General features: G+C 47.4%; 1 protein-coding gene across 1 annotated transcript in view; it reads left to right on the top strand.

Moving 5' to 3' along the window:
• Positions 1-18492, top strand: part of LOC147718812 (xaa-Pro aminopeptidase 2-like) — a 398012-nt gene that overhangs the window by 323298 nt on the left and 56222 nt on the right. The window contains exon 19 of the mRNA XM_086966784.1: positions 5781-5857. Within this exon, the coding sequence (XP_086822910.1) occupies positions 5781-5857 (77 nt within the window). The remainder of the gene's footprint in view (positions 1-5780; positions 5858-18492) is intronic.

Raw genomic sequence — 18492 nt, 5'->3', positions numbered from 1 at the left:
CCATCACTTTTATGTCGGGTTCATCCCGGGCCTGTGGTCGCGCAATCACCAGCAAACGGTTCCCTGTTTAAATATCGATGTAAAAAATATAGTTTACAAAAATATCGATGTAAAAAAATCTAATACAAAAATATCGACTCCCTATACTTAAACAGGTAAGTACGATAATATTGAATCAAAAATCGAAGTAAAAAATATAGACTTAAAAACAATATATATAACTTAAACAAAATATATTAAATGATATTAATATTTTAACCAAATAAATTACATTTAATATATATTATAACTAAATATAACAAATACACCTAATTACAAAAATATGAACACAAAATTGTGTTCATATACATATATTTACCTAAATACATTTTATTAACTATTATTTTTATTTAATTTATAAACTTTTTAAATTATGTAAAAATAATATATATATATATATATATCAATAATTTTAAATAAAATAAGACATCCTATAATTAATTAACACATTAAACTATTTAAAAAAATACATACATTTCACAACACAATAATTGCAATAGCAGGAAAAATGTTGGATAGCGGAGGGGTAAAAATTACTATTCTCATTCCAATGAGTGCAACAGCAGGGAAAGTGCTGGATAGCGGAGGGGTAAAAATTACTATTCCCACTCCAGTGAGTGCAAAAGAAGGGAAAGTGTTGGATAGCGGAGTGGTATAAATTACTATTCCCACTCCAGTGAGTGCAACAGTAGGGAAAGTGTTGGATAGCGGAGGGGTAAATATTACTATTCCCACTCCAGTGAGTGCAACAGTAGAGAAAGTGTTGGATAGCAGAGGGGTAAAAATTACTATTCTGACTCCAGTGAGTGCAAAAGTAGGGAAAGTGTTGGATAGCGGAGGGGTAAAAATGACTATTCCCACTCCAGTGAGTGCAGTAGTTGAGGAAGTGTTGGATAGTGGAAGGGTAAAAATTACTATTCCCATCCCAGTGAGTGCAACAGTAGGGAAAGTGTTGGATAGCGGAGGGGTTAAAATTACTATTCCCACTCTAGTGAGTGAAAAGCAGGAAAAGTGTTGGTTAACAGAGGGGTAAAAATTACTTTTCCCACTCCAGTGAGTGCAACAGTAGGAAAAGGGCTGGATACTATACCAATGAAAACAAATCAACATTTTTATTCAATTTACTTTCCATTATTAATATAAATAAAATATATTATTATTTAAAAAGATAATTAGCATTCATTAATTACACATTATTTAACATTATAATATCCACAACACACACCTACAATTAATTACACAATTACAATTAATATTTACTAATTATTTAATACAAATTCATTAGCAAATAATAATTCATCAATTCATCAATAAAAAATAACTTACTTCCCAGCCTTCCCACCATGTACACCTATAAACACCACAACACACACCTAAAATTAATTAAACAATTACCATAATTAATTAATAAATTAATGTAAATTAATTAACAACTAATTATCAAACAATTATTAATAAATTAACGTACACATTTAACTCAATAACATCACAATTAAACAATTATGAATAAATATAAATTATGAATACATGTCATATAATTGAATTACTTTCCACCCTATTCCCCTATAAACCAACAACAGCTACGGAACTAAAAATGCAAAATTGAATTAAAAAATATATATATTAACTACTAAAATTTTAGAAAATATACTAAAAATACAAACAATTCTCATACTAAATACTAAATTACATAACATTATTAATAAATCAATATTTTTAACTATATTATTGTAAACAATATTTAACACTTCAATATTTTTGCAATCTATATTACTTACCTAACAATCGATATTCTTGATCACAATATTTTTTCGATCGATATTTCTATCCCACGATATTTTTACCTCGATATTTCTGTACATCGATATTTATAAATCGATATTCTAGCTCTGTACCCTGCAAACACTAGCTCACACAGTCTAGATGGGGTGAACCTGACAGAAGAGGTCTTGTCACCGTCATTGGACACCGAGAAGGCCATTGACAGGATAGATTGGGTCCTGTTTGCCATGCTTCTGAACTTTGTCCTAGGCGAAGATTTTATCTCCAGAATGCGCTGGTTCTATGACTTCTCTAGGCGCAGCTCAACTGCAATATCTTCCTCTCCAACCCTGGGGTACACGCCAGGGATATCCGCTCTCCCCCCTGCTATTTCTGCTCACCATGGAGTCCTTGGCAGTGTCTCTGCACCAGTCAGACGAGTTCATGGTCATACCCACACCTGGAGACTCTCGACCCTGTACCTGAGTGAGGCCCTCCCTGTGATCAAGAATTACCACATGCACTGCCATTGCTGGGTATCCATTCCAGTAGAAAAATCCCCATCTTAAATTTTTGGGCATCTTTTTCAATAGAGACTTAGAGCACATGGTAGCGGACAATCTGGACCCACTCATGGAGTGCATGCGGTTGGATTTTGCAAAGTGGTCCCAACAGAACTTGTTTCTGTGGGGTCAGACCCAAGCAGTGACAATAGCAACCCTTCCGCGGTTCACATATGTGTTGGGCATGGTCCCTCAGCTGACACCCCTCGCTGCACTTGATCAGGTAGAGAAGGCCATAAAGATTCTTTATCTGGGGAGCAGCAATGCCTTGTCTGGCCATCACAAAGCTTATTGCCCATAGATACACAGGGGGCTTAATCCTCCCATCCATGGAACATTACTGCATGGCCCTGCACATAGCACTATGGCATACATGCACACCCGGATCCAAGACCCCCCCACTATGGGTCACAATTGAGAATAGGCTCGTAGAGGGCCCACCAGGGCTTCTCTCCCTCTACGTGCCCGATCCTTCCAGTATCAGGACTCTGAACCCCATGCTACAGGCAATATACAACACCTGGATGAAAGCCCACAAGCTCCTCTCGGTAGATTCACACCGGCATAATGAAGCATCTATCTGGAACAACAACAGTATCTGCATTGGGTGTACCATGCTTAATTGGGGCCCTGGAATGCAGCAGGCATCCAAACTTTTACACATCTACTCTCCCACGGTGAGCTCAAACCCCTCACAGCACTACAGGAAGAATTTGGCCAACGATTTAATCAACAGTGGTGTTACATGCAGCAACATCATTGCCTGACAAGCAAACTTGGCCCACAGCCCTGGTCCATCCCCCATTCCCCAACGCTCACGTACCTTAGCACCTGGGGCCAGTTTGAGGGTGTCATGTCTGGATTCTACAATCTCCCGATTTGACACCTCTGTTCCCAACCACAGTTGGCAAGCCTCAGGGCAACCTGGCAGATTCGTCTACAGTGGGCGGGGTATTAGGAGGACTGGGCGGAGATTTTGGAGGGCCTGCGCTGGGGAATTTTGGAAGCCTGAAAGAAGATAAGCCTTTTTATAGTTCTCCAGGGCTGGTACTGGACACCGATGCAGCTCCAGGCCACAGGACTATTGCCCCACTCTTCCTGCTGGCAGTGCGATCACACGCCATGTGACATCATCCATATATTACTGGAATGCCCCACCTTCCACCCCTTTTGAAGCACGGTAGGATCCTTACTACGGGAATCCTTGGACATACCCACGCCATTCTCTGGCCCACTGACCCTTGTCCATGACCTGGCAGATCTCACCCAGATGACGCACTATGCTTGCAGATTACTCACCACCACCCTCAGAGCAGCCAAGATCAGCATCTTGCAGCATTGGCACTCCCCACAGTTGCCGACGCACGAGGAATGACTTGTAGCCATGTACAAAACTGCCTTCTATGAGAAGATAATCTATAACCGAATGGAAATAGCCAACCTGTTTCTACTTATATTGTCCCCCTTCCTGTGGGAGGACTGACCCTTCTCCTCTGTTACCATATCCTTTCCCCTCTCCCTCTCCACCCCATTCCCCCGCCCTTGTCTATTGTCTCACCCTCACAATGCCGTCTGCGGGTAACACTGGTTCATGCCACCCTTCCATTCTCCGATTCCCACTCCCCTCTCTTCCCTGTTCTTCCCTGTCCCCTCTTTCTCTTTTCTTTTCTTTCCTTTCCTTTCCTCTCTTTCTCTCGACTCCTTTGGAAGCTGCCCTTCTCCCACCCACCCCCACCCCTACCCAGACCACCAACATATGATTGGATCTGTTGTCCCCCGTTTAGTTATGTTAAATATGCATGTATCACTATTAACGGCTGTATCTCTCTCTCTTCTGTCTGCGATGGATGAACATGACATTACTACCGCTGTTTCCCTTGGAATTTTTGGAATCAATAAAAATAATTACAAAAAAAAGAACCTGCAAATTCACTAAATTAACCTGATCTCAACCCCCTTATAAGTATAGCACAGAGCAGACAAACTTGTCTTAGGGCATTACGTAAAGAATTTATAAAGTACCAAAACAGTAATAAGGTCAAAATGCAAAACAATAGAAAAATAGAGTATAATGTAAGAAACAAAATTACACCACAATGACAAAAAATTCAAAAAGGGTAACCATTGCAATGAATTTTTTAAGTTTTAAGAAGAAATAGCACCATAACACACCAATGATAGTTAATGGTTATGGTAGACCGAGACCTAGGTGCAAAATGAGACTGACTGGAATAAAGCACAGGTTAGATACACCAACCAGGTTTGTCCTGGTCAAACATTTCACCGTCTGACTTACTCCATGAAGACTCGATCCCCCACAGGAGTACACTTTTACAGCACCCAGGACCTCTGGAGAGGCAATTAGAGACTCACAGGGTGTCAGGCAGAGGCCATCAACAGGGTCTAGTCTAAGTCCAGTTGCCATTGGTCAGAAGCGCATCTGCATGAAAGGCCTTTTGTAGCTTGTAATATCCCTCTAGCTTGAACAGGAAGTCAGCCTTATGACCTTCATGGCAACATCTTCGTCCTGCGTACAAGAAGGACCAGGGCTACTCCTTCAGAGCTTTTCTCAGGTCATAGACATCAGGTCCACTACTCTTCAGATGTATTGCAGGTCAAGAACATTTTCTAAAGTAGTTGTCTGGAGATGCCACATTTATGCTTGGCACCAGCTTCTGGATGGGAATTACTCCTGTGCATGCACTAACCAATGGGGTAAAAGTTGCTGGGCCCAACCTTACCCACTTTGGCATTTTCAAGATGGTGAAAGTCTTCAGTCACACTGAACTTGGGCTCTGTGGGCTGGTGGGGTGTGTGGGGAGTGTACTATGGTAATCTGTGTCCACCTACATCTAACACTAAAATCCAGTGTCAGTCAGCCACTGTATCCACAATAACCCACAGACAGAAGTCTTGTAGGATAAAAGCAGGGTCCTTCAGCAACAATACAGAGGACCTGTAATTGATTTACGGACTGATGATAGGCATGCACTTTTCTGCTTTGTTTGCATATTTCACTCAATATATTAGTTTTGACAGAAATGGTCACTTGAGAAACACTGCCTTTACTGAACGTGTTGCTAGAGTATTGCTTATTGTTTTTTACATGATCGCAGGTTAAATATTGTTTATCTGTACTTACCTTAGAGGCTACTTTTACTCAGTAGAAGGGTGTACTACAGACAGTATTTTTTCTGGGTGTGCCTCCCACCACGTATTGACAGCGTCCTAATTTCTAGAGGAAGAGTTCAAGTTTTTGGTATAATGAAGACTTCTTTTAGGGTGTGTGATGGTTGATCTGTGTGAAGGATTTTGCAGTGCGGGCAATGGGAGGCAAGGTAATAAGGTGCAATGTATGCAGATCTGCAATTACACATCAAAAGGATAAAGTAATAATACTGATCCTCTTTTACTTAGAACCTGGGTATTATCATGATGGATATTTTGGCATCCGCATTGAAGATGTGGTTCTGGTTGTAGAGGCGCAAACAAAGGTAAGTATTAACACATATATGACGTTTATTGAAATTCCATAATACACATTTTAAATGCATATTCCAATCACATATAGAAAACAGTAGATAAACTGTATTAGGGGGGGCGTGGCCAAGCAGCATGGCCAACAGGACGTGAGCTTCACCAGCTCCGTCCGAGGACCCACTAATCCTGCCTAAAAGATCCTTGCTGGACCCTCTAAAGGGGAGCTGACGGTCCGGATCCTCTCCTGCCACGTTGGGGACCCCCACATTGCCGAGAGAGCCTCCGGTGCCCCGGCAAACACCGCCGGAGATCGAAGCGGCGCTCTGAGGGCTCCGCCTGGTTCTACGCGAGACCGCGGACTGGGCCTGCGTCTGAGACTAGCGGTGCGTGCGGCCCGCTCGGGGAAGGCGTTTCCCTGCTCCGGGGCTGACCGCGTCCGCTGCTGACCCCTCGATTGCTGGAGATGGTGGTGAGCGTACAGGGCGACTAGTGGAGGGCTGATCTGGGGTCCGGTGATCCCCGCCGACCCGTGTGAGGGGTTGCAGCACCCGCCCCTCCCCCCTCCGATCCTCTACTGTGCCGGAGCTCCCAGCTGTGGAGCGCAGCCCCGGGTGAGTGCTTCCCTGGTCCCTGGGGCTCTGCAGGACTGTTGGAGGGCTGAGGCGGTGCGGCCACCAAGGGCTTCCCACTGATCTTGCCGGGACTGTTGGCCTTTGGAGCCCGTCCCCGCACTGAGTGCCGGTGCGGCCTGCACAGGCTGCCCCTCCTGGTTTCTCTGCAGCTGTGGGGATTGCGGCCTCCGTCCCTTCCCCGGGACAGTGAACTACGGCGGCCCTTCCACGTGGAGCCTGTGGTGGCGCTGGGACCTGCGGCGGCCTGAGGGGTTGGGCTCCGGGGGACGTGGGCGGCTTGGAGCCCCCCTGGTATACACGGCATTGCCTGGGAGCCGGGGCGGCCTCCTTCCTACGCAGCAGCGGGATACAGACTGTGATACCCCCGGCCCACGTTGCGCCTTGCCCCTAGAGGCTTGAGGATTGTTCTGTTGCTCCTGGATGGTGAGGGGGCTCGTCCCGGGTGCACTGGTTGGCGGGGGAACTGATTGGTTGGCTGCTCTCGACCGGATTGCCCGGTACGCCCTGCTGAATTGTCCTCTCCGCCGGTCCTCCCGCCTTCGCCCTGCTGTTGGGATCTGTGCCTACCCGGTGGGACCGGGTGAATCCTAGCTGAGGCGCCCCGTGGGGGCTCCCGATCTGCCCCCCAGGATGACGACCCGCAAGGATAGGAATGCAAAATCCTCCCAACCCAACACCATCGTGCAGTATACCACCCCAAGACTGCCATCGCAGAGGATCACGCGGCAGACGGGACCGGACGATGGGGGCGATGGACCGCATGAACCTTCCCGGGCAGAGATCCTGAAGGCGATCCAGGGATCCCATTCTGCCTTGGAGAGGCAGATCGAGACGGTGTCGATAGACGTAAATCTCCTCCGGACGGACCTCCGTTAGGTGGCGGACAAGGTCTCAGACGCGGAGGGCAATATTGCCCAATTGCAAACTGAAGTGGCCTCCCTGCAGAAATCGGTCGCGCACCTGACGTCCACTACCCGTGCACTAGAGAGGAGAGCGGAGGATGCGGAAGGCAGGGCCCGTCGGAGCAACATCAGGGTCCTAGGCGTGCCGGAGCGCCTTGAGGCGGGCAACGCTGAACGCTTCTTGGAGACGTGGATCCGTACCCAGCTATGCCCGACCGGACTGTCCAGTGTCTTTGTTATTGAGAGGGCACACAGGGCCCTGGTTCCCCCTCCACGCCCGGGCGAATCACCTAGAGCCATCATTGCAAAGATTCTAAATTATAAAGATCGTGATTGTATTCTACGGGCCGTGAGAGAAATGGAGTCCATCACCATTGAAAATAGTCGTGTTTCCATCTACCCCGACTATACTCGGCAGGTGCAGGAGCAACGGAAGTCCTACCTGGGCGTCAAGCAGAAACTTCGGGACATGAAGCTACAATACATGCTCCTGTACCCGGCCAAACTCAAGGTGCTCTCCCAAGGGCGCGCTCACTTCTTTGAGTCCCCGGCGGAAGTGTGGGAGTGGCTCAAGATACGGGGAGACGACCTACCTCCTGGTGAACGGGGTGGCCCCCGCGAGACCTGGGGGACCCGGCCCCAGAGACGTCGACGAGGCAGAGGAAGACGCAGGTCTGGATCCCGGGGTTCTCCCGAGCCCCGGATTACTGTAGGCGAGGATGGGGCGCTCCACGTGAGACCATCGACGGCGGGGGCCGATCCGGAGTCACCTGAGGCCCCTGCACCTGGTGCGATCCTGGTCCCAGATACCTTGCAGGAAACCTTGCTGGAGATACACTCTGCGCCCCCGGTGATACCGGAAACCGCCCTCTCCGACACACGGCCTGAGTGAACTCTGATATGAGGTACTGTCTTGTTAAACTGTTGTTGCCCTGGGAGGTTGGGTGGGTCGCCTCTCCTGGTTTATGCCTGCCCGGTGCTGTTTCTGCCTGGTGCTGGGAGCCCTGGTTGGTGGGCTGAACAGAGGATGGACACCATGTTGGCCGAGGCGTTGTGGTGCGAGGTCCAAGAGTTTATGACGTACCGTCGCCCAGCATTGGAATTGACTTTCATGAACATTCCCAGAGACTGTCCTGGAACATTGGGTCCTCTGGGAGTTGGGGGGGAGGGTGGGTGGTTTTGTTTGGTTGTGTGTGAGTGTGGGGTGCGTGTGGTGTATGGGGTGGCTGTGCACGTCCTGGCACTGGCAGGGGAAGGGCAGGGTAGCGTTTTTGGTTGTTGCTGTCCTTTTGCTCGCGGGTGGGGGGGGGGGACTGGTTCTGATGGGGTGTTGGGTCCCATTGTTTTTGAATGGCGCTGGTGTGGGATGACCGGGATGGTGTGTTTTCCGGTTGAGTCATTCCTCCTTATGAGCGGGGGAGGGGGGGGGGGTTGTTTTTGGGGTTGGGTGGTTGCGGGTACTGTGGGGTTGGGGGGAGTTGTGGGGGGTATTTGTTTTTGGCATGGTGTGTACTACTGTTCGTGCCCCTAGGAGGCTGTTTGCAGAAGTTAAACTTGGGTGCCCGGATGGGCAAGACCAACGCTTATGGGATTCAAATTTTTAACTTGGAACGTGCGTGGCCTGGGTACTTGCTCCAAGCGGTATAGGGTGCTATCCTTCCTTCGTCGGCATGGAGTGTCAGTGGCGTGCCTACAGGAAACGCATTTGAATGAGGAGGGTGCTCTTAAATTGGCAAGGAAATGGAGGGGTCAGGTGTTCCATTCCTCCTTCTCTACCTATGCTCGGGGGGTCCTGATCTGGGTGGCTCCGGGGGTACCCCTAGCGGTCCAGTATGTTGAGGCTGATGTAGAGGGCAGATATGTTCTTATACGTGTGAAACTGGATGGGCGGGACTTCCTGCTGGTGAACTCTTATGCACCTAACATAGATGACCCTAGTTTCTTTACTGGCCTGCAGGAGCTTATAGCGACGGACCTGGATGCCCCCCTCCTCTGGTTTGGAGATTTTAATTGTGTACTGGATCCACTGCTGGACAGGCATCCCCCCCGGGCGGGTACAAAACCTCGGATGACGGCACGGCTCCGGGAGGTAATGGAGAATCTGGGTGCTGTGGATGTCTGGCGACTCGGCAATCCGGGCCTGAAGCTTTACACTTGCTATACCCCCACACATAACACACATAGCAGGCTCAACAGGGTCCTCGCGGCCAACATTGGCGCATCCCTTGTTTTATCGGTCACACATCAGGCCCGGTTCTTATCCGACCATTCGCCCGTGACGTGCACGGTACAGTGGGTGGACCCCTCCTCCCGCCCACGGACCTGGCGGATGCCAGGGGATCTTCTGCAGGATCCGGTGGGACGGGAACATGTGGAGACGTCCCTGCGTACTTATCTGGACCTGAACTGGGAAGTGGGTGATATCCCCTTTGCGACCAAATGGGATGCCCTTAAGGCAGTCGTGCGGGGCGCTTGCATGGGGCTGACATATGGAGTTCGCAAACAGCTGCTCCGTGACCTCGCGAGTGCTGAGGAGCGCCTCAGCCACTATCAGTCCTTACCGGACCCGGATGGGTCGAACGGGGACTCTGAGCGGACAGCCCGAGAAGGCGTCCATGATATCCTAGACCGGCTAGATAGATTCACTCTCGGTCGATATCGCCAACGCCTCCACCGTGAGGGGGACAAGTCGGGCCGATTGCTGGCCTGGATTCTCCGAAGGGAATCGGCCCGTGCGCGGATTGTTGCGTTGAGAAATCCCGCTGGGGTCCTAGTGCACTCGGAACGGGACCTTCTTGCGGTGCTCCGCACACATCTGCAGAAGGTCTATACTGCTGACCCCCTGGTGACAGAGGCGTCCTATCAGTCATACCTCCGGGATTTGCCCCTTCAGACCCTCTCTAAAGAGGATGCTGAGGACATGGATACTCCAGTGACGCTCCAAGAGGTCAGGGTGGCGGTGGCCGCCCTGCCGAAGGGTAAGTCGCCGGGAGGAGACGGTTTTCCCCCAGAGTTTTACCAGGCGTTTGTTGATACCCTCGCGCCCCATCTCTTGCAGGTTTACCATGAAGCGATGGTGCGAGCCGCGCTCCCGCCCACCATGCAGCAGGGTGAGGTCTGCATGCTCCTGAAACCGGGTGGGGATGACTGTGATCCTGCGGCCTACCGGCCGATCACTTTAATCAATACCGACGCCAAAATTCTTACTAAGATTTTGGCCACCCGGCTGGCCCCACATATGACGCACCTGGTTCACCATGATCAGTGCGGGTTCATTCCGGGCCGCAACACCGCCATGAATCTTCGGCGTCTGAACCACGTTCTACATGAGGTGTGCGATAGGGAGGGTCCTCAGGTCCTGGTCTCGATAGACCTGGCTAAAGCCTTCGATACAGTTAGCTGGGGGTACCTATTGGAGGTGCTTCGGTTAGCGGGGATGGGACCCCTTTTCTGCAAATGGATTCGTATCCTTTACAGTGCGCCTACGGCCAGGGTCAGGCTCAGAGCGGCCCGCTCGGAGGAGTGGCGGTTGGGCAGGGGCACCCGTCAGGGGTGCCCCCTGTCACCGCTCCTGTTCGCTCTGGCGATTGAGCCCCTTGCAGTGACACTGCGCACGGAGATGGCACCCTGGGGAATACGAGTGGGGGATGTGGTACACCTGGTTTCGCTTTATGCGGACGATGCGTTGTTCTACCTGACCTCCCCGCGGGAGTCGCTGCCGATCCTGTTACACCACTTGGAACGCTTTGGTGCAGCTTCTGGGCTGCGTCTTAATCCTGAGAAATCCCTGATCTTTCCCCTTGCGGGATGCGGTGAAGACCCTCGTGTGGGTTTCCCGCCCCTGGGGCTGCGGTGGGAGATGGAGGCCTTCCGCTATTTGGGCATTCAGGTGGCTGTCTCTGATGAACAATTGCTGGCCCGCAACGCCGACCGTGTGCTCAGTTCAATACAACAATCTGTATCCTTTTGGAATACGCTGCCACTCTCACTCATGGGACGATTGGCCGTCTCAAAGATGGTGATGCTGCCTAGAATATTGTATATCCTACAGAATACCCTCTGTCCTCTTCCTCCTCGAATTTTCAACAAGCTTAATACGATGCTTACCTCCCTGCTCTGGGCAGGCAGACGCAGCAGAGTTGCGCTGCGTACGATGGTCAGACGCTGGGAGGAGGGGGGCTTGGAGGCCCCACGCTTTGATCTCTACTATTACGCGGCCCAACTTATACCGGCTGCGCGCTGGTTCGCGGGCGCGGACAATTGGGAATTGCGACTCTTGGCTGGTAGCGCAGATGAGAGGGCGTTGCAATTGGCTCTGATGCGTGGCAGAGGAGCGGATGGCAACCTGCCGTACATTGTTCGGCATACTGCGGGGATCTGGCAGCGAGTGGTGGAGAGAGTGCTGAGACGGGCCCCTTTTCATAGGGAGCTGCCGATATGGATATTGGCACCGGTCACTCTAATGGAGGAGCACATGTCGTTTCGGGAATGGCGTGAGGGCGGCTGCGACACATTGGCAGACTTATACCCGGACGAGTCCTTTGTGACCCTGGAGAGAGCCATCGAGGCCTTCAGTCTTACTGGGGGCCAATACCTTCATTATGGAGGCCTGCGGGACATGGCAAGAGCGACGTGGCCACAGTTCCCTGAGGCACCCCAGGTGTCCCATACTTTGAATATCGTGCTATCGTGCGGCGCGGGACGGCGATTGATAACGCTTTTATATACAGCGATGAGAAGCGACTCGGCGCCTCCGGTGTCTCCGTCCTGGGCGGCGTGGGAGGCGGACTTGGGGGTTGCCTTGGACCCGGGATAGCGGGGGCGGATAGGGACGCTCACCAAGAAGGTTTCGTGTAACGCACGTTTCAAATTAATCCATTTTAATTTTATGCACCGCACTTACGTAACCCCAGTTGCTCTGCGCCGCATTGCGCCGGACAAATCGGATGCCTGTCCTCGGTGTGGTTCAGTAGGAGCCGGATTTCTCCATTTAGCTTGGGAGTGCCCACTAGTCGGGGACTTCTGGAGGGTTGTGGTAGCCTACATCCGGAGAGTCACGGGACTGCGTCTTGACCTGTCCCCGATCCATTGCTTGTTAGCCCTAGTCCCCAAACCTAAGAAGAGGAACCTATCATATAAAATGCTGCAGCTGCTCTTAGTGCTGGCTAGACGGCGGGTGGCTATAACCTGGATGGGACAAAGGGCGCCAGATATGGCATTATGGCTTCGGGACGTGGGGGAATGGACATTGGCTGAAGAAACGCACATGCAACATACGCGTAGGGATGAGCGGCTACAGGAGGACTTGCTTGCATGGCGTATGATGTGTGCGGGGGGGTCGACTGCCAGCGACTCTGATGCTACTAGTGCTGCATTGTTCTCGTCCGAGGAATCGGAACCTGAGGAAGGGGTGGCGGGGGATGGGGAGGGTGAGTAGGGGCTGGGGTACTACCCTGATGACTACGCACATGTTCCTCATGTCAGTTTTTTCTGTACTTGCACTGTATCCCGTGGATCTGATTCTTGCATCTCCTGTTTTATCTGCAACTGTAGAAGCCGTGCTGGGGGTGTGAACTGCGTACACATGTTTTTTCTATACCTTGATGCCAATGTTGGGGGGGGAAAGTGTTGTTTATTCTGCTGAAAAAATAAAGTTTTTTATTTTTTTCACCCTTAAAAAAAAAGATAAACTGTATTAATCATTTTGTGCAAGTGTAGGAAATTTAAAGCAAATGAAAAATTTGAAAAACAACTACGGATTAAACACAGTTCATACTATGTACATTCAATTCTTCTCAAAATCACCTAATTTGAAGAAGTAGGTTTTGCAATGCTAGCAGTTATAGTATGAAATATGTTTGGGAATGAAGGAATAATGTACTTGCATCAGTACCTGATATATAGAAATATAGTCCTGGTAATTTGAATATTGTTATGTGTATTTGTAAAGAACACTATCATCTGCAAGGGTATGCTGGTGCTGAGCAGATGTGTGTGCCTAGCCCTGCCTACAGTAGGTTGGTTAATTGAAAAGCCAGGTCTTCAGCTGATGAATTCAAGAAGAGAGGCGAAGGCTCTGACGTGGAGTGGGAAGTCGTTCCACACTTCAGCAGAGGTGGAAGAGGACGCCTATCCTCCTGTGTATGCATGGATTGATACAAGTAGGAGTCCTGGGGAGGTGTCTGGGTGGTTGGTGGAAGGAGACTGTTCAGGTAGATGGGGCCTAAGCTGTGTAGTGCCCTGAATGTGTGTGAGGAGTTTGAAATGAGCCTGTTTGTGTAACTGGAGTCAATGTAGCTCCTTGAGGTGTGACAAACAATGCAGGAAATCGGGATGCACACCCTTGTATTCAATTTTATCAAACTTGTCCTTTCCTTTAAGTGAAATGCGTGCAGCATTGGTATAGTGCCTTACCCTGTTGGCACTTAGTGAACCATGTAACGAAATGAGGCGAATTTTCGCCCCAAACCAATTGCACAGCTTCGAACCGCCTCCTTGGCTAATTCATTCATCTGTTCGACCATCAATTAATCATTATTATCAATTTACTCCAAAACTTTTTCATTTACATCATCCTTTGTGACTAGTTTTGCGCTCTACATGCGGAGTTCAAACGGCTTTTTTCCAAGTTTCACATGTTAAAACTGTGCCCATCCGAGCCTCTTGTAAAAACACGACTGATGCCATGGTTCGTTCCAAGCAGTGTTTATTAATAGCCCAATGCATTTCGGGCGGAATACGCCCTTCGTCAGGGGTCACTGTAAAGTAACAATAAAGCCATTACTGTCTTGCATTGCTTTCTATTAAGATCGCATTCAAAAAGTACAATTTGCATTTTTAAAGAAACATTTTTATCCATGTAGGCATAATTATCTATATTTATGCTTTAAATTATTTCAGCAAGAACTTGGTGTATACAATACATCTATGTTCCCTTACTGCTTAACAAGCCATACATACTTTAAAACCATATCCTTGCATTGTAACCGATGTTATCTACTGGTAATTACAAGATCTCATGTTGTAAATATAACGAACAATACACCAAACCACCTATGTAAAACCCACGGTTTCCAACTCCTCGTCTCTCTGCATATTTTTTGGGCATAAAGCCTCTAACCTACTCACCCCTGATAGCCATTTATCTCCCAACATTCACCCAAACATTTCATAAACCTCCGATCTCTTTTCAAAGTGCAACGCGCACTTGACCCTTCATGACCTTTCCCTTCCGTGTTATCAAATGCGTTCTCAAAACCTGTTATGAATGTCTCATTTTAGTAAAAGACAAAACTAGAATCACTGTTAGCTATCATACCTGCTCAGAAAGTTTTCAGCGCTACATTCTCACGTTTTCGAAACAATATCTTTGCCACATATTTTTTCTTTACGTTTAAATAATGTTCATGTGACCTGCTCTGCCCTCATTGGTGCTCAACGCGGCGCGAAAATGCCGTTTTGAGCACCAATGAGGGCAGAGCAGGTCACATGAACATTATTTAAACGTAAAGAAAAAATATGTGGCAAAGATATTGTTTCGAAAACGTGAGAATGTAGCGCTGAAAACTTTCTGAGCAGGTATGATAGCTAACAGTGATTCTAGTTTTGTCTTTTACTAAAATGAGACATTCATAACAGGTTTTGAGAACGCATTTGATAACACGGAAGGGAAAGGTCATGAAGGGTCAAGTGCGCGTTGCACTTTGAAAAGAGATCGGAGGTTTATGAAATGTTTGGGTGAATGTTGGGAGATAAATGGCTATCAGGGGTGAGTAGGTTAGAGGCTTTATGCCCAAAAAATATGCAGAGAGACGAGGAGTTGGAAACCGTGGGTTTTACATAGGTGGTTTGATGTATTGTTCGTTATATTTACAACATGAGATCTTGTAATTACCAGTAGATAACATCGGTTACAATGCAAGGATATGGTTTTAAAGTATGTATGGCTTGTTAAGCAGTAAGGGAACATAGATGTATTGTATACACCAAGTTCTTGCTGAAATAATTTAAAGCATAAATATAGATAATTATGCCTACATGGATAAAAATGTTTCTTTAAAAATGCAAATTGTACTTTTTGAATGCGATCTTAATAGAAAGCAATGCAAGACAGTAATGGCTTTATTGTTACTTTACAGTGACCCCTGACGAAGGGCGTATTCCGCCCGAAATGCATTGGGCTATTAATAAACACTGCTTGGAACGAACCATGGCATCAGTCGTGTTTTTACAAGAGGCTCGGATGGGCACAGTTTTAACATGTGAAACTTGGAAAAAAGCCGTTTGAACTCCGCATGTAGAGCGCAAAACTAGTCACAAAGGATGATGTAAATGAAAAAGTTTTGGAGTAAATTGATAATAATGATTAATTGATGGTCGAACAGATGAATGAATTAGCCAAGGAGGCGGTTCGAAGCTGTGCAATTGGTTTGGGGCGAAAATTCGCCTCATTTCGTTACATGGCTCCTTGAGGTGTCCCATCTTAGGGGCAGTGTGAAAAGCTAACTAAGCGATGTAGATTTCTTCCCCACCCCTCACTTTCCTAAGAACTGGGTCAAGCATGATCAATTGCATTATAGTGTGGGGTGGCCTTTAATTCAGATTAATTAACTTGGTCAAGTAGGGGGGTAGAGGACAATGGAGTCAAGGGGGAAGAACGGGGAATGTAAAAGATGAAAAATTGAGAACATGGAGGCTTAATATTTTTAAGCATTAATCAAAGTTCATGTCAGTTCAGTTTCAGGCAAACTCCATTCAGAGTGGCTTCGGCCCTTTTTCATAGTGGGTAGCCCAACTGCCAGGGAAAGTTCCATCTAGACTCATATGCGGGCTCTCTGTTCTTGTCTTTATTTTGGATGTTATGTTTTGTTTCCTGATAGGCATCTGTAAAACCCTTTTGTGTGTGATTTGAAATTAATTACACGGATCTAGAAGAAATTATCTTACCATTCTTGTCAATGTTCCCCTGAACAATAGATCCTTGTTTCTATTCCCAAGATTCCTTCAAATTAATGATGGTGTGACAAGCTTCTCTTCCTCTTCCATTAGGTTTCGCTACAGAAACTGTAGCTTTATGGGAGACCTATTGTTTCCAATACTTTACCAAATTCTTACAATGGGCATGAAGCTGACCCTAGGTCATGATTCAAAGGCTTTGTTGTCTATTATACCTCCCTGTTCTTGATTTGATGGCTCTTCTCCCTGTGAGGAGCATTCTGGTTTCACCTGTATTTTGATCAGATGAGTTGCATTGACATTAGGGAACTATTTTCTCATTTGCATTTAATGCCCTCCCATTCCGTTGGCTCCTGTCTTCACGTTCAAAAAACCACCTGTGGGGTTATTCCTTAAAAATAAGCAATACAGTTAATTTATTTATATAAGTGAATAGTACTGCTCGTCGTTATTAATTGCCTTACACCAAGACAAACAGGAGATTCATGCAGAGCCTCTTTGGTTACTTACAGCACTATAAACTGCATTGGGATATTCATTTAAAACCAAAGAAAACATTACAAAATCATTCCACTTGCTACAGTGATTATGCAAATTGTATTAGTTGAATCCACGCCCTCTCTGTAATGCACCTGCTCAGAATAAAAGCACAGACAAAATATTTTGTTGTTATTCCTTTTCACTCACAAAAAAGGAAACATTCAGAAGCATCTGGTCTGTTCCTAATTTCTGGTATCCTGAGATTGAAGCAGTAGTGGTGGAAGATGATGCGAGACTTGTGTTGGCTTTAGGGGGCTCTGGTAGTGATATACAGTACCGCAGCCTGCTACAGCAAGGATGCTTGCCTAACTCAAGACACCTCCAGTAACGGCATAAGGTACTGCAGACTGCAACACCAAATACTGGTGTCTCACTGAAGAAACCTCTGGCACCAGCTTGCGATCTGCTAAAACATAGAGGTGTGTCTGACCAAAGAGGTCTCTAGTAACATGTTAAGGTACTGCAGCCTTCACCAGGAACGTGACAACTGCAGCTTACAAGGTTCTCATTATAAACACCTACATTTGTTGATTTTGCCAATGCTTGTTCATAGTGGACAGACCAGCAAAGGTATCTGAATGCTTCCGATATGTCTTGAATTGCACCTGCGTTTGCCTCCTTTAGGGTTAGAGAGGTAGGCATAGATGCATCAAGGTAAAATCCGCTCGCAAAAGCAATTTAAGAGCACCACCATCGTGCAACCAAAAAAACAAGCATTTGCAATGCAATCGTTCTCGCCTTTGGGACCTTATATGTATGTAGGTATGCAGCACATTAGCCTGGGTGCTGAAACATCTACTGTTCTTTAACATGAAGGGAAAATAAGCACCAAACTGCGTGACACGCCAGGTATGGGATCACATGGAGAGAAATATTGCCTTTCAGTGGAAAATGGTACAGTACAAAGCTCAGATTTTAATATAAATTCAGGGTCTTCGGTGGTCATATTACTGATAATACAAGATTGAAAAAAATATTATTGTCTATGGGTGCTCATGGAAGACAATTTCCATGGGCTTGAATCTAGAGAATGCTAAAGTGATTCTGGTATTTTACTGACCTCTGCTGGTCGTTTTCTATCAAAAAAGTTAAATAGAGGCAGTTGCCAGAATAATAAAAATAGGAACGTTTCTCAGCAGAAAGCAATTCTGGTATTTTACTGACCTCTGCTGGCCGTTTTCTATTTAAGTCAGTTAAACAGAGGCAGTTGAAAACAAAAAAAAACCCTAAGTGGAAGCAGACAAGTCCTACTCCAGAGCCCACAAAGTACATACACATATAAGTATATACTAAAGTATAAGCAAGAGGTCTTGAATGCTCGACCTTAAAAAATACTGATAGGAGGAGCTACGTCAGCAAGCAAGATGGCTGCTTAGGCTCCCGGCTCCATCGACCTTCGTAACCTGCCGCGATATCCTGCATGTTATCCTGACTTAACACCTAGTCTCTGTGTGTATGAACTGTCCCGCACTCCGATGGTGAAATCCGGAAACTTTTATCGGCTTGTTTGACGGAGTTACATCGAGTTTAAGTTTGCGGCCTGCTCCAGCGTTGAAGCCGGGGACTGGAGTACTTTCACAGCCGGGCTGTAGTGCAACAACATCGGCCAGGAGACTCAGG

Source organism: Lissotriton vulgaris, chromosome 4_1, assembly GCF_964263255.1.
Source record: "Lissotriton vulgaris chromosome 4_1, aLisVul1.2, whole genome shotgun sequence".
NCBI lineage: Eukaryota > Metazoa > Chordata > Amphibia > Caudata > Salamandridae > Lissotriton > Lissotriton vulgaris.
The sequence above is the reverse complement of the archived record's forward strand: the minus strand, read 5'-3'. Positions and strand labels throughout refer to the sequence as shown.